General features: G+C 43.8%; 2 protein-coding genes across 5 annotated transcripts; both read right to left on the reverse strand.

The window, feature by feature from the left end:
• Positions 1-179: 179 nt before the first annotated feature.
• On the reverse strand, positions 180-3568 carry tomm7 (translocase of outer mitochondrial membrane 7 homolog (yeast)). Its single transcript, XM_035621203.2, has 3 exons — positions 3405-3568; positions 1792-1840; positions 180-582 (listed from the first exon to the last, which is right to left on the reverse strand). The coding sequence occupies exons 1-3, from the start codon at positions 3505-3507 to the stop codon at positions 567-569; spliced, it is 168 nt and encodes a 55-aa protein (XP_035477096.1). The 5' UTR covers positions 3508-3568; the 3' UTR covers positions 180-566.
• A 1191-nt stretch (positions 3569-4759) lies between these two features.
• On the reverse strand, positions 4760-23655 carry fam126a (family with sequence similarity 126 member A). 4 transcript variants are annotated; one of them, XM_035620523.2, is made up of 12 exons: positions 23487-23655; positions 16644-16725; positions 15977-16078; positions 15517-15696; positions 14595-14675; positions 14390-14505; positions 13376-13471; positions 12543-12659; positions 12324-12411; positions 9498-9660; positions 8253-8596; positions 6769-6906 (listed from the first exon to the last, which is right to left on the reverse strand). In XM_035620523.2, the coding sequence occupies exons 2-11, from the start codon at positions 16692-16694 to the stop codon at positions 8298-8300; spliced, it is 1293 nt and encodes a 430-aa protein (XP_035476416.1). In that variant the 5' UTR covers positions 16695-16725; positions 23487-23655; the 3' UTR covers positions 6769-6906; positions 8253-8297. The 4 variants fall into 4 exon arrangements, with proteins under 4 accessions (XP_035476413.1, XP_035476414.1, XP_035476415.1 ...); XM_035620520.2 differs by lacking the exon at positions 8253-8596 and having other exon boundaries at positions 4760-6906; XM_035620521.2 differs by lacking the exons at positions 8253-8596; positions 23487-23655 and adding an exon at positions 20381-20447 and having other exon boundaries at positions 4760-6906.
• Between the last annotated feature and the right edge of the window lie 24 nt (positions 23656-23679).

Here is a 23679-nt window from a genome sequence, read left to right on the forward strand (position 1 = left end):
CGCACTACACACAACTATGAAGGGCCCCCTGAGAGCTCCACCAAGGACAAAATTCCCAGATCTGTGCGTTTATCCAGATCCACTCCCAAAATTTTTTTGTGTAATCCTGCTAACTTACAAACACGGATGAAAAACATCGCCTCCTTACACTTAACAATCAAGATTGATCGAGAGTGAGATTTTGTTGAAGATTTATTTTCAGGAATTTTAAATTAAAAGGAGGAAACACGTGGAATGAATGATTTATCCAAACATTGTAGACACACATTCATAAACAGAGTACCAACTGACAGCCCCAGTGAACGCAACATATTATGTTGACCGGACATAATCCAAATATCTTCCCATCCCTGCTGCCAACACTTTCCATAATTTAACAGTCAATATAACACAGCCACATACACAATATGGCCACAGGCGACGCCCATTCATCATGTTTCAGACACTGGATAGTATGATTTGTGGAGAGGAGAGTGAAAAACAATGTCCATTTCCTTGACTTCCAACACAAAGTTGGGTCACATGTTCTTGCAGTGAAGTGGGGATTGGCTATGTGGAGATGTCCCTCAGCCCCATAGCAAACTAGAGAAAAGAACAAAACAAATGAACGTTCAAGATAGGCCTGGGCGATATGGTAAAAGATCTTAACTCGATAATTTTTTTCATTTTGATCGATATCGATATATATCAAGATATAAGTCAAATCACTATTTCTGTCTAGCTTAAAAGTTGTGAGATGTAAAGATATAATATTTAAACCAACGTTAATTTTGGTTTAAGTATTATTTATTTTCTGTGAGAAGTTGAACACGACAAATGTACTGTAGGACATTACACAACTGCTGCTGTATAATGCACTTGTATAAATACAACTACAACAAATGCTTTCGACAGTTTGCAGCCCACGCTACTTCTTTGCTTCTTGTTGGACTTTAAATATTCTTTTAAACAATGTCCTCTTTTTTTGAGCCTCGTGTCCACCGTGACGTATTCTTCGGTAACGCTATCGCTCGAGTTGACATTTACTGTCGTCTTTTTCTCTTTTCTCTCGCTCTCAATCCTGACGGACTGATGTGCACGCTGCAGAATCCCAAACATAAACGGAGCTGCAGCCGACTGTTTCTCCGCTCTGTGCTATGTGCGTCAACCTAACTTGACGTGGCTGTAACTCTATTCCAGCCACATGATTGGTTCGGCACAGCGCTATTCTCATTATCATTGGCTGTTTGTGTTGTCTGTAAAAACATGGACAGAATTAGCTCTATCAAAGTTATATCGACGTGTCTTAAATTTCTATCGAGGAAATGTTATATCGTGATAATTATTGTTATCATTTTATCGCCCAGCCCTAGTTCAAGACACCAAAGATGTTTCTGAAGTCTACTGTTCTTTCAATGTTTAGTAATGATACACCAGAATTAATCTGAGAAATCCAGTTGAGAACAAAATGGTACAAATAAAGGGGCTTGACATGGTGATCTTCATACTAACACTCCCACATTATGTGCAAACTAAAAAAATAATAGTGCACAGTGTCAGAACATTTCTAAAGTGTTAAATGTGCTGCAAAATTATTTTCATTACCAAATTATGGAAAATTACAATTAAATAAAAGGATTTGCTTTTGTTTTGTTGTCACAATATCCACAATCTTAATATATACTCAACATGCATGAAAACAGATTTGACTTTGCTACCAGTTATTAAAATGGACTTGTACAACTAATTTACAGTTAACAAAGCCATTCCATGCCTAAAGGTGGGTGAGGTGCCATAATGAAAACACCGTACCTTAAGACTGTTGGTTCAGGCATTCCCGGATCTGCTCCGCGTTTGAAACCTGTAAATCAAATGAATGATGTAAGGATACTGTAAACAGTTATGAAAAGCACACAGGGATGTAAAACCGTGAAAACAGAATCTAGTTCACTCAGAATAAGTTATTATGGGTTCGAGCTAGATGCCAGCATTTAGCCACATATACACTGTGGCCTTGGTAAACTACCTTTTACAAATTTGAGAAATCCCTGTGCACTTCAAAGACAAAAAAAGGATTCCTTCACTATGAGACGTGTTTCGCTGCGGGTTATTACAGTTCATGATTAGGGTTTGCCCCGGACAAACCATTACACAACTTCCTTTTGCATCATCAACATTTTTGACACATATCAGAGGAGGACGTGTAGCATTCAGGGCCTTGCCTAAGGGCCCACACTGGATATTAGCCATGCTCTGACGCGTGATCGAACCTTAACCTTCTGTATCAAAGTCAACGGTGCAACCCCCTGAGCTACACCAGTTGCTATAACATCGGTGCTCTCTCTCTCTATTATCCTAAATACGATTGTGTAGATAATACAGTACGTATTCATGTCCGGTGAGTCCTTGCACGCTTCTGTGTTGTTTACAGTGTCTGTGATACTATGTTGTGGGCCTTTACATGTACACTTACAGAAGGCTAAATGAGAAGAATGGTACGTATTACAAATGTTGTGTGGACCTAGAAAATCATAACAAAAAGAGAATTTTTCAAACAACAACCAAAATCAGTGCTCTGACCTTGTAATTGCAGCTGCAATATAGTGAGCAACACATCACATTCACTAACCCTGCCTCACACGTCCACCCCCCCCCCCCTCCCCTGTTGATCATTCGTGGGTCATGCTCAACGGAGTGACTCGACCGTGATATCGTGACGCAGCGGATTCTGAAGGAAAGTGACGTCAGCGCCAGAGAAGATTCTCTCTCGCTCTACGGCTCCAATGGCTGAGCTCACGCCGGCAGAAGCTTCAACTCCGCTCGTCCCTGAGCCAAACGACGCGGACCCCCGCGATCTCAGTGTGGCACCACAACGCACCGACACGGGGATGTCTGGGACCTGCGAGAGGAACGGTCCGAAAAGCAGCGACCCAGGACGTGGCCAAGGTCAACGCGTTCTCCCCCCACACAGCTGGGTGGAAGTCCCGGATTGAATAGAATCATTTAAAAAAAATTTTTTTTAAATATAAACACATAACAGCGTCTCCCATCCCTGAACTCTTTATGGTAATGTTGAATAGTCACCAGTGAAGGGTGATACACTGCTCTGTGAAGCAGACCACGGTATAGGACTTCCGTTTCTGTTGCACTGCAGCGCTTCTCCCAGAGAGAAGTTGGGGAGCGCGGGTGAACGTTTACTACCACTTGAGAGCCATGACTGTTGAATCTGGATGTCGCACAAGCATTTAAATTGATGCCAATAAAGCGCATTGCACCGCCAACCCGCAAAAACCCTGTCACGTTGCTGTAGCTAACGCTGTAGGCTACCAGCAGTTACGGCTAACAGCCTTAGCAAACTAGCTAACGTTGGCGATGCATAGTCTCGTCCGCCCGCCGTATCCCCCTGCTAATGTTCAAATACTGACCGAGGTACAGCACGGTCGGGATAAACCCCCATCGGATGACAAACTGGCCGCACTGGAAAAGCTGCTGCAGCCGCTGTTTGGTCTCTTTGCTCATTTTAGCCATGTGTTTACCCCGGACAGCGAGGAGGGCAAGGACGAGGAGACGGAGGAAGTGACGTTGTTCACTATCCGGTCTGGCTGTCAGCTATTCTGCCCTCGGTCGCCACCATGCGGACAGAAGTGTAACTGTGAGTTCAGCTACGGGTTACCGTTTGGAACGTTTGGTTCAAACAGATAAAGACGCTTATCACAGAATTTTAAATGACATATGTCCACGCAGTGCATTAAATATATATGCACCGCGGCACTAGTACTAAAATATCAAAGCATAGTTATTTGCCTGTATGTGATCAAAATGGGAAATCTGCAAAGCACCCCCTAATCTTCTCTATTAAATTATTAAGACATAACACTTGAAGGTAGTTAAATGTGGAACTGTACCATATTCTTATTTTTGTCAATCACTGTAATTAAAGATTTCAAAGTAATATTAGACCCCTCTTGTAAGGTTTTCTCTCCATTTTTCAAATGCAAAAAAGTTGATAAAATGTTGTGTAACTAAAGTAATTAGATCATACTTAAGTACAAACTTTATTGAGCAGTTTAAGATAATTTTGCAAACCTGCTTCATGTAACAAAGGCTGAAACAATGACCAGGCAATGTGGCCGACAGCCCGAGAGCCTCAGATTCACAGATTTAAGTTATCTATTCAGTGATGTACCTCAATTACTGTCAGGTTGATCCCACAGTCATGGGTAATTTGCAGATTAAGATTTTAAATACACGTACTTGTAAAATATGTTTTATTGATGAAGTGTATTATTTCACGTCTCAACGGTATGTGAAATAAGCTCCCCCTCAATCAGCTCTAATATTTAAAGGCTGTTTACATAGTGATAATAAAACAGTCCACTACTGTGCCGTATTTATTGTGCAGTCTGAAAGGGGACAATCTGTATAGTGTGCACTGAAATATCTTACACGTCTTTACATTTTGGCCAAGGATTTTTTTTAAAATTCAAGGACCTAAAATGTGTTCACATCTACAATATTTGTAAAATCCCCATTTTTAATGTGGAAACCCGATGGGTGGTATTTCAGTATCTTTAATGTCTGTCGTATATTTTCACATCAAATTATACCCTGTTTGACAGCCAAGCTAACCCAATATTTCAGTTATACAATTGAACAACAGCTGTCTGGTCGTAAAAAAACATAACATTTCTAATTACCACATATTTATGTTTTGGTGTGGTGTCTGAATTTCTAAGTTTGGTGCCGCTCCGTGGCAGAAAAACATGACGGCGCAAACACGTGAAATATAGAAACACTTTATTCCCAGAAGTTGCAGCAGTAAGTTATCATCAGACAAATGAAAGGCCAATATAAACAAACTTTAGTACAAGAGCTTACCCATTCACATTCTATAAACCCACATACAGAAACACGATGATTGTTATTGTCCCACCAAGCCATGGATACTCGACAGCTCTAGTACACAGACAACAGGACACACGTTTGCTTGAGGGTGGGGCAGCATGGATGTTTGATTTAGGACACCAAATGAAGGAGATACGTGGAGAGTCATTCATTTTTTGATACAAGACAATCTCACAAAGTCTTGTGACATGGTGAACAACAAGGAGGGAAACAGTCAAACACATCACCAAAGTACTATAAACATCTGGAATGGCAGATGGATCTGGAGTGAGGGTAGATGCCTTGTTGCCCCGAAAAAAATCTTCCCACGGCAGAAAGCACAGGAATAGGTTCATTTTGTTGTATTTGAGCCAGCGTAAGTTTACTCAGAGGTATCGAATAATTGTAAATCTGTACATTAGATCAAGTCTGTTTAGTTAAAAAAAAATGTATCGTAAAATGAGAACAGAGCGACAAGGCATCTCTCTCTCTCTCTCACTCACACACACACACACACACAGACAAGAAAACACAACAGGTGAGAGTCAAACGTCTCTCATTCATCATAAGAAATCACCACAGTTGAAAACACTTTCAAGTGCAGAATTCAATACTTCACCAGTCACACACAACCATCGTCCGCCACACTCAAAAAAACGTCCGGAGTTGGATTTTTATTTTTGCCATCAAGTGCACAGCAAATTCAGGAAGGTGCTAAGAGGAGCGAGAGGGAAGGACACAAAATATTGCTTCTTTCCATAATGATGAAAATACTGTGCGACTGTAAACACAAAGATTCTTATCTCAAAAGGTTCATTTATTTAGTGGTCGTTTCCTCCTGACGTTTTAAAGGGAAGAAAGGGAACTCTCTTTTAAGGAGAGAGTTTGGGTGCTCGTCCCAAAAATGGAAAACACTGAACAGGAGAAATTTGTATTGCTATGGAAAGAGATTTGGGGTTTTTTTAAGTAGAAGAAAACACTTCCAGATAGGAGAACCATACCTTGTTCATTGTATCAATCAGCAGCCTTTATTCTAAAAACATATATACATACACACATACTGTACACACATACTCAAGCATACTCACACATACTCAACATCTGCCCTCTGACAAAAGCAGGTAGGGTCATGATGGATTGTATGGAAAAGCCATGCAGGGCAACAAAGGCCGATTAAAATACTTTTTCAAAAATACTTTTCCACACAGTTTTTAGTAATGAGCTTTACGTGCACTCATTTGTTTTTACGACAGGCTGCTCTGCAAGGGAGCCCAGTTCTGTACTGGCACAACTTCACAGCAATGGTGCACGACGGGGGGGGGGTATCGCTGACATCCCGCCGCCATTAGGCCCAGAGGAGTGGGCTCTGCTGAAGGAGACAGCTGGCTGGTTCACACAACACAGAATGAACGACGTTAACAGGGAGTGACAGAGGAAACAGCCGGAGTGTTTGTTCATGTCTTTGTGGTTCTTTTGCAGTTGGCATGGCTGGGAGTTCCCGGTCACAGGTACAGGGTCACAGGGTGAGGGTTCAAAGGTCAGAGCCAAGGTGCACGCTGATGCTGGGAGAGCGCTGCGTGTGGTTTGGCGTGGCACTCAAGTACCCCAGTGCTTCCTCCTGCTGGCTGCACGAGTAGCGCCCAGCGTCAGAGGCGTTGTGGTTGCTGGAGGGGGGGGCGATGCCGCTGGCCACCTGCTCGAAGGAGCGGGAGAAGACAGCACTGGCAGTGCGCGTCAGGCTGGTGAGAGCTCCTGCCTTGGGCACTGATTGGCTGGAAGTGAGCGTCAGTCGCTTGACAGACAGCTCTGTGTTCTCACTGGCAGCCCGGCCTGTCGTGAGAGGGCCGGACTCCTTTTCCTTGCTGCTGCGCCCGCTGAGCCGACACTTCTTCATGGCCTTGGCCCCCAGGTTCAACGTGGTGATGCTGTTGCTGATGGTGATGGTGGGTGGGGTCATTTCAGTCGCAACCCTACCTGGCCACACCCCTTCATCGACCTCTGAAATGTCCATCAACTCATCCGGGGAACCCAGATCCACTGCGTCTATGAGATTGGACAGACGGACGGGGACAAAACAAGAAATGAAAACCAGGAGCCAAACACAGAAAACTATCATAATCTCATCTGTCATCCAGCCCACCAAATACAGTCAAATTATTATTCAGATTACATTGTTTGAAAATCATATATTCTGCGTTCACAGTTTTACATGGAAGTATGGCTGGATGACAGAGGAGCTCTGTCACTGCCCAGCAGGTGGCGCCTTTACTCTGTGACCTCAGCTATCAGCCACATCTTGCTACCTGAGACAAGACAATGTAAGTTCCAGTCCAGCACATGTTAGAATAACCAGGAGTACATGTTTTGTCCCACAGAGAGGAGAGGACAGTGCCTGGGAGCAAAAGCCTTGGAAAGACCACAAAGGGAAAGTAAAAGGAGGCAAAACAAAGACACAAGTAAGTTCACCTTATATACCCTTATCCTCCTCACAAAGTCTAAAGACACACATACAGCTTTCTTCAGGGAATGCATCCACGCCCATCTGAGTAACTCACACCCACAATCGCACCCTTCTGATTCGATCTATCACTGTAACAGAACACCAGTAAACAGACCGATAGGCAGGTCCCTTCAACGCGTTTTCATGGTCAGATTCAGCTTGTTCAGAACAGGCCAGGAGTCGCCGGATTCAAGTCCAGACTGTCGCTTCACATAATTCAGGACCTGCATATCGTTCCTTGGCTTCTAGCTACCAGTCAGAAGGAGGTAATCTGCCTCCAGGTGCAACCCAGGAGTAATGTGTCGAGGCGTACCAAGGTGTGCTGTCAGAGGCCGCAAAGGACTTGGGACAACTCCAGTTAAGACCCACGTGTTAGATCTGTGAACAGTGTCGAAATAGCTGGTAGTGCTAAGGGAAATATACAGGCTTTTTGATTCAATGTCATGAGGCCTTTCTGTTTTATGTTTGTCACATTTATTGCAAAATGTCATTGAAACTGCTTTCATACCTGCTGTTTATGTTCCTTGTTTAACTGATGTTCTGCTTTAATAGGAGCCACTTATTTTTTAACAACATTAAAAAAATCATATCATTTTCATTATGCGTTTCAGCCAAGCATATTTCATTATTATCACATTTTTTATTAGGTTATTGATCTGTTATTCAGTTAGAGCTTTAACACTTAATTTGATCTCAAGGAATCTCAGCAGGAGATCATCGTGAGGAAGCTTTAGCCACAAAGGAGAGAGTGAATGAATGAATGACATCAAATAGACAGATGAGAGGAAAAGTGCAATTAGGTGAAGAGAAAGTGATGGAGCCCAGTGCAAAAATGTTAAAGGGGCAAGTCATCATGCAGCTTTTCAGACAACGCCGCCACACACGTTACCTAGGTTACCCCAGGAGTGGGGCAGGGGGAAGGAGGGGCAGGACCTTAGAACTGGCTTCTCCCTGTGGAGGCCGACCCAGAGCCCTCATTCTCCACCAAGCGCCTCACAGACTTCTGCCTCCTGACCTCCTGACCCCGTGTGCCGGAGTCATGACCTCTGGAGTCCAGGCTGACCTCGGAGGTGGTGCCCATAATGTCGGCATCGGACTGGGCGCGACCATCAGGGCGCGGCCTTAGGGAGTCTCCGTTGGGCATTCTCTCGCCGCTCACGCCTGTCACATTGATCTCGGGGATGGCAATGCCCCCGAGCGCAGCCTCACTGTCTACACTCACCTCCTGGGACTCTGGTGGTGGGGGGGAGCATGGGTGGGTAATGGAACAACACACACACACACACACACACACACACACACACACACACACACACACACACACACACACACACACACACACACACACACACACACACACACACACACACACACACACACACACACACACACACACACACACACACACACACACACACACACACACACACACACACACGAAAAAAACAAAAAGACGGCCATGTGCACAGACACACGGCCACAGTAACACAAGACACACAGAGGTAATCAATGTAATGACAGAAAAATAAAAACACAAAAATCATAGTGATCAGAACATAACATGTTCAAAATACATGCTGTATGGAGATGAAAATGGCCTCGCTCTCACACTGTGAATTCTCACTGTGTGTCTATGTGTTGCTACCAACTTGGGTAAATCCTAACGGATGAGACAGGAAATCCTTGTGTTTGAATGAGGAGGTTCTAAGGCGGTGGAAAGCACTGGCTAGCAAGCTGAGGAAACTATGGGCTTGGGGGGTGAAAGATGACGACAACACATGCCAGTGAAATGATTGGATGAAAGGAAGTGTTCTTAACCCCTTGCTCTCTTATTGGGCGTGAATTTGTTCTTCAAACAATCACTGGTTATGACCCAATAAAATTGTGATTACAAATTATTAACAGAAAGTTTGTGTGTGTGTGTGTGTGTGTGTGTGTGTGTGTGTGTGTGTGTGTGTGTGTGTGTGTGTGTGTGTGTGTGTGTGTGTGTGTGCGTGTGCGTGTGTGTGCGTGTGTGCGTGTGTGCGTGTGTGTGCGCGTGTGTGCGCGCGAGAGAGAGAGAGCTCTTCTCGTGTTCCAGCGAACTGAGCTCCCAACAGATATGTCTCTGCATCGTCTTGTGTACGCGTCTCACCGTGTCTCTTCCAGCGGTGTCCCCTGATGGAGAGAGAGGTGACAGCATTTCGGGAGATTCTGGAGGACGTGGGTGTGATCTCCACCTGGATACTTCGTGCACCCTCCTTGTTGTTGCTCTTCAGCGCTGCGCCGTGCAGTGACGACTTGATGGCATTACCCACCTGATGGCGAGGAGCAGCACAAACATTGTTAATTAAAGGGGACCCGTTATGCTCATTTCCAGCTCTGTATTTTCATGCTGGCACCCCGCTCGATAAGCTTTGCACGAGTCAAAGTTCATAAAAGGTTTATTTATCTCAAACTTCCTGTAATGTAGCCTCTCAGTAGAGCCTTTGGCTGAAACACACAATATTAGCTTAGCTCCTAAAAGATCACTTCCTTCTGACTGGCCAATCATCCCAAAACCTTCCAAGGGGCAGTGCACCATTGGCAATGTACCCTTGATATAATGGTGGATTTAGTTTTACTATCCGCACAATCCATAAATGTTTCTACATATACCCCTGTAAATGATTGCACATGGAGGAAATGCACCAAAATGCCGACTGTAGTGGAAAACGTCGGCTGTCAGGAAATACTAAAAGCTCTTGTTGCTTGTAAAATGTTATTCTGCTGTCTCAGGCTGTAGACTGTACAGTAAACCTGCTCACTTTGTTATTTGCATGCTGGAGTAAATCAAACGCCCACAATACTACTCAAGAAGACAGTGCTTGAAGCGGATGACAATAAAAAACCTTGCATTCAGAGCAGATCGTCTCACAGATTAAAACATTGGCCATGTTTGATTTGAACATCTGAAATTTGAACATTATATCTATGCCAAAAAAAGAAAGAAAAAGGAAAACATCATACAAACAATGAGATAATGAGGAAGTTCCTTTGTAACTGGCACATACATCAATCAGCCACAACTTTAAAACCAGAGACAGGTGAAGTGGATAACTCTGGGCATAGAGAGCCTCACCCCGCAGGACCATCTCCCGCCACACTGCAAAAATGGTATATCCCGATCCGATCAAGCATGTAGGATACGTGAAGAGGCCAGATCCACGGATGCCCCCACCCCCAGCCACGAAAAGTCCACAGGACCCAAAGGATCCGCTACGAATGTCCAAACACCATAGGACATATTTCAAAGGTCCTTTTATCCTTTTTCCCAATGGGTCAGAGCCGTTTTGGCAGCACGGATGGACCTACACAATTTTGGGCTGGTGGTTTTAATGTTGTGGCTGATTGGTGTATGTGTACAGATGTGTTTCAAAACCCATTTGTATCTGAAAACAATTTAACCCAATCAAATTCTCAGGCAAGATCACTGTGCATCTGCATTAGGTGATTAGACCCCGTTAAAATTTCCACACACCCATCGACAATCCCTTGTGACATTATATTTACATCTTCCCGTCTTTCAAAACTGAGTAAGAGTAAATTTGACACATTTGGCATTATCTTGATATTTTTATACAGTGGCGGTTTTATGCAGTTCTCATTTCAGCCAGGCCAACACTGAAAACGGCCCAGGACAAGCCTTTTAATTCGATATTTCAATAATTAGCCGTTACATTTTAAAATATGTTCCTGCTAAGTTTCTACAAGACTCTTAAGCTTGAGCTTAACGTAAACCATTTATTTTATATTTCGGTGTTGCTTTCTTTCATGTTTGCCATCAGCTGCTGCATATAACGTATGAGTATGAAATGACAATACTATATTTCAACTCTTGCTTACAAGAAAAAAAGTGTCCGTTCACAGTTTTGCCTGCAGGGCACCTGCATCCGTGAAAACATAGTGACACTGTTTGACAAGTACAACTTCAGAAATAAACTGAGTAACACATGCTAGTGACGTAAGAAAAACAAAGAGGCTTTGTTCTTAACTCTATATAACAACAACATAATTATTTCACAAGTCTTACTGAAAACTTCTGCTCTCGCTCGACACAAGTGGCATTAATGATCGTGTAACAGCCGAGTACGTAACATGAGGTAAACGGCATCATTATCCCCACACAACATGTCTTTTGTCCGTGTGGCTGCAACACATTGGTCTCATGAGGGAAACGTCAGAGTTATGCTAAGCTAGCTGCCACCCGGTGCATTCCACTGTAGCAACAGCAACAACAGTAACAACAACAACAACAAAACACAGAAGTTCCCCACAGGACAAATCTGACATGTGGACCCACGCACATTTTGTGTATATGTTTTCATTGCATTTATACACAAACCTGTTTCATTATCAATTATATTTTTAATTTTTAAATCAACACCCCTTTCATGATTGAGAATCAAAAGCCTGTGCGTTTTGATTGTTGTGGGAGAATACACCTTGACTTGTGTAGTAATACTGTGAGCTTAGGTTCAATCCTCTACTCCCTGGGCTTCAAGGATTACAGCTTAACAGAGCAGAGAGAGAAGCATGTAAATAATCTAGTGGGATTACACTCTGGTTGCAGTCTCTGACTCACACACACATACAGACCAACACAATGCAGCATAGTGTGCTGGGCATGAATCAAAACCGCAGGCCAGCATGTGCATCCAAATCACATGGTCACACAAAAATCTCACACACACACACAAAAATCTCACACACACACACACACACACACACACACACACACACACACACACACACACACACACACACACACACACACACACACACACACACACACACACACACACACACACACACACACACACACACACACACACACACACACACACACACACACACACACACACACACACACACACACACACACACGAGGGGGAGAAGATGGAAAGTATTTGTGTTTTGAATTTTGTTTTATTGCACTCACCAGTAGAGCCTCAGGGAACAACTCTAGCTGGGCTCGATACAGAACGTCATCCAGCGCTTTGGATCCCACTTCAACTTCCCCATTACACCTACACACACACACAAGCACAACCACAAACAAACATGTAATATGCAAATACAGAGACTGGAAGAAATGTAATACATGAAAAGTTAAAGTTGAACAGCGAGGCTGTGTGTGCAGGCATGTGTGTACACTCACAAGGCGTAATGTATGCCTGTGATGAGCTGAACCAGGAACTCCGACGTGACTGTCAGCCGTGTGCTAATACCTTTGTAGCGCCGCATCTGTTGCCGAGGATAACCGCATATACACACCCTGGAGGACAACCAGTAAAAAAACAAACAAAAAAAACAATAGGGAAGCTTGTATAAGTGAAATAGGGAAGCTTCAAACAGGAAAACACACTCCATGGAGTCACTTGGCTTCACCACCATTATGACAATTTACTTCCCCTGTAGTGAATATTAAACTCAATCAAAAGAAAAAATAATAGCAGGCGCACATACACAGACCCATTAACACAATCAAAACAGTGTCATAAAAGTTACTTCAACTACTACAGTAAAACTGAGGTAGCACCTGTATGTTGGAGGCTAGAGGAGCTGCTGTACACTGCACGTAGCTAACAGAAAAATGTCGAGGGGAAATCAAAACCTGAAGATTTCTCTTTAGCTCTGTGTTTATCAGACCAATGCTCAGCTACAGTTGGCAGATTACCAAAATAAGCTGGGGTCTGTGTACATCACAGCTCATTGCCAAATAGCGGTATCTTGGCTCTTGCTGGCAGCAAAGTCTATAAGAGGATCAGATAAGCAAGTGCTAGCAAAACTGTGTGTGTGTGTGTGTGTAAGTAGTGTCTTTAAAAACATCAGCAAACAAGAAAGTGAAACAAAGGTCACATACTGAAATGAGTGTCTGTGCATGTGCGTGTGTATAAAGTCCTCAAGAGCTCATGACAAAGTGACCCGTGGGCTGCTATATTATATCAAGTGACTCTGATAAGTCGAGGCCGAGTGTGTGTTTTGTTTTACCTGGAGCTGAGCTGACAGAGGGACTGGAGGGAGGTGGAGGTCACGTAGCTGAGAGCAGCGTTGTAGCACAGCAGCAGGAAGGTCAGCACCTCAAATCTCAACAGCACAAACACACAAATAAAAAAATCAAATACAACATCTGTCCTCCGAACACATCACCACAACATCAGATACAAAAGCTTAAAAAGTTTAACTTCACAGATATAGTTATGCTTCCAACCACACTATAAATATAAATACCTCCACAAAAAAAAAGAGAATGAAAGCTTATTCCTGCATGATTTTAAGAAGCATGCAGACTCACCTTTGTCTAATTGCTGAAAACAAAAGTCATCATTACCTTTTTAAAAATTTCTAGCCAGTCAGTCCTAATCAGCATAAGAAAATCTCAGACCTTCATTGTTTGGCTGCAGCGTGGCCTTGTTGATTAAAACTTCATGAATCGGCAGAAAACGAGCAGCCTGACACGAATACTACCAGTGAAAGATTTAGGAAGCGGTGTTTGTACGTTTTCTGCATTCCCCTTAGTGGAAGACATCACTCTCCACCCATTTACTTCAATTTTCTCTCTTGTTAAGACACCAACGTAAATCACAAGAAATTCAGAATAAACTCTCCCATCAGTTTTGAATTTTTGAGGAAGCATATTTGTTAAAATGCTGTAAACATAGAGGGAAGGTGTTTGTGTTTTGGGGGGTTGTATATTGCAGTTAAAATCAGTTGATCAAAATATATTTTTATTTTAATTGTATTATTTATCCTTTATTCAACCAGGAGGATCCCGTTGAGATACAATATCTCTTCTTTATGGGAGTCCTGGATATAAATACATAACTCCTAAATAAGTCAAGAGTCCCCACTAAGGTCAAAACTTTTGGCAACTGAACTTGTCAGTGCTTCCATTTTGGTGGTTGGCCAGTCCACCCATTTCAAAACAAGCACAATCTTCTCCCTGCAGACATGTCACCACCCGCCCTGAACACTTCAAACAAGTGTGCCCATCGTGATTCTTACCTGTTCTGTGCTGTGAAGGTCTCTCTCTGCAGGTGTGGCCCGCTGTACACCACTCTGCTCAGCCCGTGATTGGCTAAAGCCCCTTCTGTAAGGGCCATGGAGCCGATGGTTGAAGGCTGGAAGGGGAAGATGTCCGTTTTTACATTTAACATGTCTGCTAAAACAAATTGAAAGATTAGTGTGCATTTGTGTGTGTGTCGCCAACCTCGTGATACACTGAGGGCTTGGAGAGGGAAGGGACAGTAAAAGACAACACTTTGCTTTGTCCATCTTTATCAACTATTTCCTGTGGAAGAAAAAGGAAAAAAAGGTTTCTGTGAGCGAGAAAAGAAAAAAAAAGATTTCCCTGTGCCCTAAACCTCTGAAGAGCATGTGCTTTACTTTTCAAGTACACTCATCTCTTATGTGAGGCTGTTAGTGGGTGGACCTCAGGGTCTGCGTTTCCCCACTCAGTCTGCTGGTGTGTATGTGTTTGCTTATTTGTGTGTATAATGTGTATGAAAACCCAAGCACAAACCCCTGGGTTTTGGTGTCCCCTGTGTGCATGTTAATGTCAAATGGATTAATGGGAGCCAGCCTGTGGGTTGACTGACAGCTGACCTATTCTGTTATTCAGAGAGGAAGTTAGAGGACACTGCACTTTGCTGATAGAACATCCAGAGCCAAAATGGCTGAAAATAGGACTCAACACACTTTAATAATGAGTGGTGCTGGCATCTCTTTGTGGGAAGCTTAAGGGCATTTGCAAGAAGCAACACATCGGAATTATCTATTTGCAAAATCATTATGTTTCAATTCCTCTATTTCTATCCCATACTTCCAGTCAGCATACAGATATAGGTGTCTAACAAGGCATAAAGTAACCATTTAAAACACATGACGCAGATCCCAGAAATAGCTGTGATGTTGCATCATTACATTTGCTCATGATCAAGGACTTTTTCCCTTGTGTTTTTCTTAACTTTGTACTCATAATACTGGAAACATTTTATTGTTAATAACACAAATGGATCTCTTCCACTGATAATAAATAAAAAGGTTCAGCTCTGACACAACATAAAATTTTAAGAAAAACACCTACAACCTCAACCACACACACCCCCCATCACATTCATCCTCTCCCCTACCAGGTTGTAAATGCCCAGCAGCAGGGCCTCGATGCAGCCGGAGGTGTGGGGGTCTCTGGCTGCGCTGACTGACAGGAGGCTCCACAGGAGCTCAGGCAGGAACTGTAGCGTGAAACGCTGCAGCTGCGGCTCACCACTCCGATAAAACTCAAACAACTGGTGACACACTGGCTCCAACAACTGGGGAGGACAGTGCGTGCACACACATGGTTGCATTACAAAAATCCGCGAGTATCAACTGCAATAGCAATAGCAGTGAATATTGTTTTTGGCATTTTTGGTTTCCTCAATAAATGTCAGAATGGAAAACAGTGTGTTGGACAGTCAGACAGATCCAATAAGACAAAAAGAACATCACTCAATTACGAGTGTACAAAATATACTTTCAAGCATTAGTGTGAGGTCATCTTATAATCTTTAATGTTTGCATGAATTAAAATATCACAGTGTGTGTACGTACATCGCTGTAGTTCTCTCGGATGACCTTGTAGAGTGCAGGGACCAGGGAACCTTTCTCTTTTAGTGCGGCAGCGTAGGTGGACACAGCACTGTCAGGAAGGGTCTGAAACATACATGAGCGGCTCAGGTTGGATACACCTCTCCCCCCAGGTACGTTTTACCAGTTATCTAAAATGTGAGCTGTTGATTCCTAACAATTCCAGGATACACAGATATCAGTTTACGGCAATATATTTGCCTAATATTATGACTGTTGGTGAATGGCACACTGTATCTGCTTAAAGTGCAGGCACAGTGCTCCAAAGTGACAGCATCTCAAGCCTGTAGAGACAGAGAGCCATAATGTCTGTAGAAGCCGTTGGCCACTCCATTTAAAGGTCAGCTTCACTAAGGGGACATCAGATTGGTCATCGTACGTTCACATCGGAAAATCTCATATGCGCCTTTAGTATTACACCTCGGCGAGCCTTGTGAAACTATTGCTATGTGCTCATGTTTGTGTAGGAGTTTGCATTTTTCTTGGAGGGAAGCACTTAATGGAGTGTTTGTCTTTATATGTGTGTGTGTGTGTGTGTGTGTGGAAAACATTCTGCCAGCGATAAGCAGCAGCAGAGATCATGCTGAACACTGAGCATAGGTAGGTGCTTTTTTAAAATCTTATTTTTTACCTTAAATTCTGACAGCCATTCCTCCACCACTCCTTGGTCCATAGCCAACATGTTCCCTCATCTGCAGTGGAGTCACCTCTACCTGAGAGAGAGAAAAAAACAATCATGTACAAACACGGTCTGCCTTATTATTGACACAATGAAAATATATAGTGCAAATTTCCCCACCCTCTCGCACGCACACACGCACGCACTGATGAGAAGAAATGCATGAACAGGCTGAACAGTTCAGACGTCTTGAAACAAAGGCCGACAAAAAGAGGCTCTTACCTGCTTCAGTTTATAATTTACTGACAGTGAAATGAGCTTCCTTCATCCCAGTTCTGATGACCCTTCCAATCCTTCCCTGCTACTATGCTGTCTGCATCCTGACTCCCCTCTTTCCTCTTCTAGACACTCAACCTGTGTTCAGGTAGCTTCTCTTCTCTGTTGCCCTCTACTCTTGCTTATTCTCTGGTCCATTCATGTCATAATTGTATGATTCGTTGTGAGGTTTTTCAGGAGGCCTCTGTGTGTGTGTGTGTGTGTGTGTGTGTGTGTGTGTGTGTGTGTGTCCCCAATAAAAGTCCTCCCTCATTATGAATTGATTAGACAGTTAATTGAACCGAAATTGACAATAATTATGATGAACGGAATTGATGTGACTAAGAGTCTATAGCTCCTAGCAATTCTGTAAGGCTGTAAAATGTTCACTGTAAAGAAAAGTACACTGCCAGATGAATAAAAGTTGACGTTCCACACAAAGCTGGATTTGATCGTCATCAAAACCTGCAACTGACACCGAATGAAAATTCATGGGATCACCAGTCATAAGGATTTAGCCACATGGGGACTATAAATGTCCCAACAAATATTCAGTTTGGTCCAAAGTAGTCAGCTGCCCATAAAACAGACCTACATTACCATTCCTAGAGCCTAGTTAAATTAGATATATTAAACCAAGGCCAACTTTCACTTTGATATTCAATAGATTGAACAAATAACTGAGGAATAAAATAAAAACAGTAACATCATTCTTAAGCCAAAAAACCTGTTTAAACCCGCTGACACCCGGCATTTTTTGCAGTGTGAAATGTTTAATCGGCATTCAGCCCCGGGTCAAATGACTGTGCATTGATGTGAACGTCACACCCGGGTGAACGCGCTAATTTGCGCGATGACAGAGGCAATGAAGGCTCGACTCCTGCGTCGGTAACTACTGTTACCTCACCATGCTTTCTGTTGTTTACTACACTGTTCTTCTTTGTTTTATGGCGCGCACCGCTCTCTACCGCCAATCTATGGCCGCCAACTGTCACTACATGATCATCAGACCCTGGTCTGCTCGCAGTGTGAAAGAGGCCAATTGCCAATTAAAACTGGGGCGACACGCGTTTAAAAAACCTGGGTATACATGGTCATTTTGGTGTGAAAGAGGTATAAGTCTTCCAATGTACTTAGGTCACATTAAACAACTCTGCTGGGGCTAAGAAACTGCAGCAGCCTGACCAGAATCTGATTTGCGGAGGACAGCATCTCTTTGCGTGATGGATGAATTGTCCACAAACAGTCTGCTTTCACTGCGGGGTCCGTCGTGCCTGAGCTCTGAAACTGCAAGTACAAGGCTAAATTGGCTGTTGAACTCAGAAACAAAGTCCATGTTTGGTATGTCTGGTAACACGGGCTGAAAAGAAAGGGAGAGGGAGGAAGAAGTCCTTCTATGTGCACACACTTGTGTGTGCACATAGAAGGACACACGTATCCAAATGTATAGGTACACACACGTATCCAAATGTTTTGGGGGGGTTTTTTTGCATGATGTTGGTGCCTGGTCCCTCCATGGCAGCCAGGTGTCTATTTATGTGCTGTACCAATGTCAGAAATGAAAAGGGGGAGGGGAGCCAGTGACTCATGAAATGGAGAAGGATTATAAAGCGCAGTAGTCTCCATTTAGAGAAATGAGTCCTTTGTGGCGTTGTGCGTTCCGTTCCGTTTTCTTTCATGCTGGTGAAGACAACACTATCTAAAGCCAGTGTGTGCATTTTAATGGCAGGCTCGGTGAATAGAAAAAAATAAAGGCTGTTATTAGTCTGGATGAGTCAGTCCTGTAAGAGGATGGGTACTCCTCCTACAAAGTCACTTTTAACCCATCAGCTCTGCCCACGCTGGCTGCGTCTGGGGCATGTCATCAAATATTCTCTGCATCATTTGTATCAAGAAAAAGAAACCTCAGGACGAAAATCAGCAGCCGCCTGCCGTGCCACCTACCCGTGTGACATATGTGAAGAAACTGCAGCAACACAAAAGCAACCACAGAGGGTGGACATTGGAGTATTAACTCTTTTTTTTTAATCATTTAGGTGGATACATGCAGGGTGCAAAAAAGTTTTCACCAGTTATGTATGCTTCATGCTTCAACATCATGGTGTGAACATGTTCTAGTTAATTTAGCATCAAAATGTTTTTTTTAAGAAAATTCAACCATTTTTTCAACCGCAAGGATTCACAAAACACATTTTGGTACCATTGAATGTAAACAGAATGTTGTGCTGTTTCAATCTGCAGATTATCTTCTCAAATAATCAATCAATGACTTTGTCTATAAAATGCCAGGAAATAGTGAAAAATAAGCCCATTACAATGTCCAGAAAGAAAACGGTAACAGCACATACCGTAATGCGCCGTCTCCAAGATTGCTAAGCTCTCACACTGCAGACAGGCAAGCAACTGGTGGAGGAAAATTGAAAACGAATTGCCCTGGGAGTACACTGTAGAGCATAATCATGTTATTTTGCAGTTGTTCATCTTCTGTCTTAGTCTGGCTAACTTGTTAAGCATCTCTATGTCATTACCGACTCATTGCAGAAATCAATATAAGCCTTAGAGACCACACAAGTGCAGCAGCTGGTGAGCCGCTTCTGTGCAGCTCAGCCACGCGGACAGCAGAAACACACATGAATAAACCAGTGATAAAGATAAGTGGCAGAGCAGGCGCGACAGGCGCCTTGAACAAATCATTGAGGTGAGGAACGAGTAGATGATAAATGCAGGAGAGGGAACAGGTAGGGAAGCGCAGGAGGATGAATGGAGCAGAGATCAATGGCTAAATGAATAGAAGCTGAGATAAATGGAGTGATGAGGGATGAAAGGAATGTTTGACAACCCAAGGGATGAATAACTCAAGAGAGGAGAGACTGTATAGGGTCAATTAATGAGGAGACTTCATGAGGTATCAATCTGCGCTGCCCCTGGCAACCTCTCAGGCTCTGAGAAACACAGGAGATAAGTAAAGATAATGAAACGCACACCTCTCTGTGATTTTGACAAGCTCAAGAAGTGTGCAAAACCCTGGTGGAGCCAACTTCTTGCCAAGGAGTGATGAAAAATGTGTCATGCGAGTGTGTGTATGTGTGCGCGCGCAAGGGTTTATTCAATGTCTGGTTTGACAAAACCTGTTCCTGTGAGCTAGCAAAAGTTGACAACTCGTTCCTGCTGAATTTACACCCACGCCTCGGTCAAAAATTCTGTCACACGCTCACAGAGCCACACACACAGCCACACACTGACGGAAGTCTACACAAGCTTATTTTACTTTGTCTAAGCGTGCTTACATATAATGTTAGAGTTAGCACAAAACACTTGAGGCAAACAGACAATACACACACAATACCAATGCCTTTACATGGATTGCTATGAAACCTATCTACATTATCAACACACAGTGCCCTTCTTTGCCCACAGGAGTAGTACGAACATACCTGTCTCGGGAAGCTGGCGGAGAGAGAATTGAAGCGAGTCCAAGAACGAATGAAATAGGGGGAAGGAGCCACACTCAAACACACGCCTCCCTGCTGATTACCTCATTTCCTATTACACACATGCTTCGGAACCTTCTTTTTCAGGAAGTAAGTAAGCCAATAACAATGAAGGCTTGAATGAAGGGAGGGAAAACAGAGGAGAGAAAATGAAGTGGGTGGTTTTTCAGAACAACAGAGCTGATCCGGCTGCTTTTTCCTGTAATGCAGGGTGCAAGACGCACGCACGCACGCACGCACGCACGCACGCACGCACGCACGCACGCACGCACGCACACACTACTGGTTAGGCTGATTTAAAAAAGCCCTTAAAGAATGAAAGCTGTGAGGAGATTAGGGACTGTAAAACAGATCAAATTACATGAAATGAACCTGAACTAGCTTATTTAAAATCAACTGGCTCAACTTTTGTAAGAGACACACCCAACCCCCCAATCGTTACTGTTAAACCATACAAACCGATGTCAGAACCAGGAACTTCAGCAATAAGCCTCCACCCTGGATCTCCTGTAGTAGCCAGTTGTCAACAAGCTTAACTACAAGACTACATGCTTGTTTCAACTTGAAGGGAAGGAAAAAAGCAGTAAGGAAACTATGGAGAGTAGCTGTGGGGTGCAAAGGTAGAGGCTTAGTTATAGAACTGTGGCCATAAAGGAGAGGCCTGACCTCCAGGTTCAGCGGGCCTGCCAAGTACTGCTACACTGTGTAGCTTTCTTTCTTCAATCCATAACAAATCGTTCTCATGCTGTCTGTTGTCATCTTCTTTACTTGCACTAGCTTGGCCTGGGGTTAACCCTGTTGCATCATTGCCTCCCACCTCTACTATCCCCTCAGGTCTGTTTCAATAGCAAGTTGTTTATAGCTTGGAGGGTGGGGAGGGGGAGGCTTCTGCCTCAGTTTTCTTTCTCATTCCTGCACACAAACACACATAAATAGCAGAGAACTGCCTGTAACTAAGCAGACATGACAGCAGAGTCTAGTGTGTGTGTGTGTGTGTGTGTGTGTGTGTGTGTGTGTGTGTGTGTGTGTGTGTGTGTGTGTGTGTGTGTGTGTGTGTGTGTGTGTGTGTGTGTGTGTGTGTGTGTATGTGTGTGTGTGTGTGTGTGTGTGTGTGTGTGTGTGTGTGTGTGTGTGTGTGTGTGTGTGTGTTTTCTGCTGCTGAAAGACAGAGAGACCTGACGGGGAGGAATCCTCTTATAGCAGCCTACGCTCTCTTCTCCGGTGCCTCTAAGCCAGTGATGCATCTTCAGCCCTCCTCACGCTTATCCAATTCCCTGTCTTCCTGCAGCGAGTGAGCCCGAAGACACCAATGATTAACATCAATGTCGCATTTTTTTTCAATTTTAACACTATAATCTCCCGCCTTACTCTCAATTTGTCTTTCCACCGTGGCAAGCAGCTTTACTTGAAATAACTCACTCATAATTTATCGACATTCAGACTTACAATTTGACGTTCAGAAACCACTTCTGGTGCAAATAATCAACTTGCCTTTCTAGCTATTTTTGGGGGTCTAAAAGTCTAGCACATTCAAGAAGTGTTTATACCTAGAAAATTACACTTAAAAATAATAAACTGTATTTATGTATGCAGGGGCAGGATTGAAACTGCAGACACGGGTGGCTCTTGCTATGATGCTGAATGACAGCAGAGCCAGTGCGATCTTCCTGCTCCATCACCTGCCAGGCTTGACTGTCAAAAAGCATTAAGAAGCCTGAGACTGTAGCAGCCACTGATGCCACACATTAACAAGCCTGTGAATATTTTTTATTTATGCACTCACATCCACACCCTAATGACACCACTTGAACGGTGCAGCTTCAACTCACCCAACAAACCCACCTGCTGCTTCAGGGAAAGCCTCTCCCTTATGACAAAGGCAAATGCCGGAACAGATTTACTGAATGTAAAGCAAAGGACAAACTATGAATCAAGGCACAAATAGTATCTTATTTAAAAAGTGACTGGCACACCGGCATCCGTACGGCCTTTGTGAAGGACACATGTCAAGTCAAGTTCTGCAAGCATGCAAAGTAGTGAAGGAGTTCGTATCATACAGCGGGACTGCCTTTGGTCTCCGCAGCAAGGCTTTCACACCGCTCCCCCTCATAGAGGAAACCAATGAACGAGCTGAGTGGAACAGAGGAAAGCTGCATCACATGATGGTGTTTAGAAAAATCTGAACGACGCATTATCTGAAACACCAGCCTGCACTGGTTGACGACACACACTCACTCACTCTCAAGACTATCACTTGTGTGAACACACACACACACACACACACACACACACACACACACACACACACACACACGTATTTCAGTAGTTGTGTGAGGACACAATGCATTCCCTAGCACCTTAACCTAAATCTAACTCTTACCCTACAACCAAGTTTACCCCTTTGAGATTGTGAGGACCGAGAATGTTTTCCCAATGATGGGTTTGTAGAAAGACAAGTACACACACACACACACACACACACACAAGACTATCACTTGAGGAATCTGAAAAAGTATCTTCACAACGTCAAGGCATGCACAGACAGACAGACAGACAGACACACAGACAGACAGACAGACAGACAGACAGACACACACAGCTGTTTAACAGGATAAAGGTTCAAAGTCTCTATGACAGATGTGACTACAGCGGCAAAATGGTTGCTCCAAAACGCTCGTTAACTTGGCGTGTTGCGATCCGCTGGTCTCCACCATGTCAACTAGCTCACTGAACTATCAGCCTGTCATCGGCCACTGCTAACCAGTGAGTGTAGCGCAGTGACTACCGGTCAACATCTCTTGCGTTAAAAACAACGCGAAATCATTTTTTCTCAAGGCACAAGTGGTTCGTTCGGTGGCGAACGCCGGGGCTGTACTTGTTAACCAGTTACCAGAGAGTGTGAATTAATCCTCCGCCTTCGCACACTCTCTGTCTCGGCTTGGCTGAATGACTTCCGAGCTGTCACTGCGGTTTGCTCACAGATTAGCTGGTGAGCTAGCTCGGCTAAGGCGCGACACCAAGTGAACCGGGGAGGTCACGGTTTACTTACGGGCATGCTATCTGTGAATTTCCCGGTATCGCCGTCCTCAACGGTTCCGACCGGGCGAGTACACGGCTATCACTTCGCCACTCTGTAAAATCTCCTCAATAATTCAACAACATCAGCTCCTTCCATCTTCGTTACTTTCTCCACTCAGACTACCTTAGACGAGAGGGGGGCCGGCCTCCTCGGAGTGACAGAA

The sequence above is a fragment of the Scophthalmus maximus genome, chromosome 22, assembly GCF_022379125.1.
Source record: "Scophthalmus maximus strain ysfricsl-2021 chromosome 22, ASM2237912v1, whole genome shotgun sequence".
NCBI classification, from domain to species: Eukaryota; Metazoa; Chordata; class Actinopteri; order Pleuronectiformes; family Scophthalmidae; genus Scophthalmus; species Scophthalmus maximus.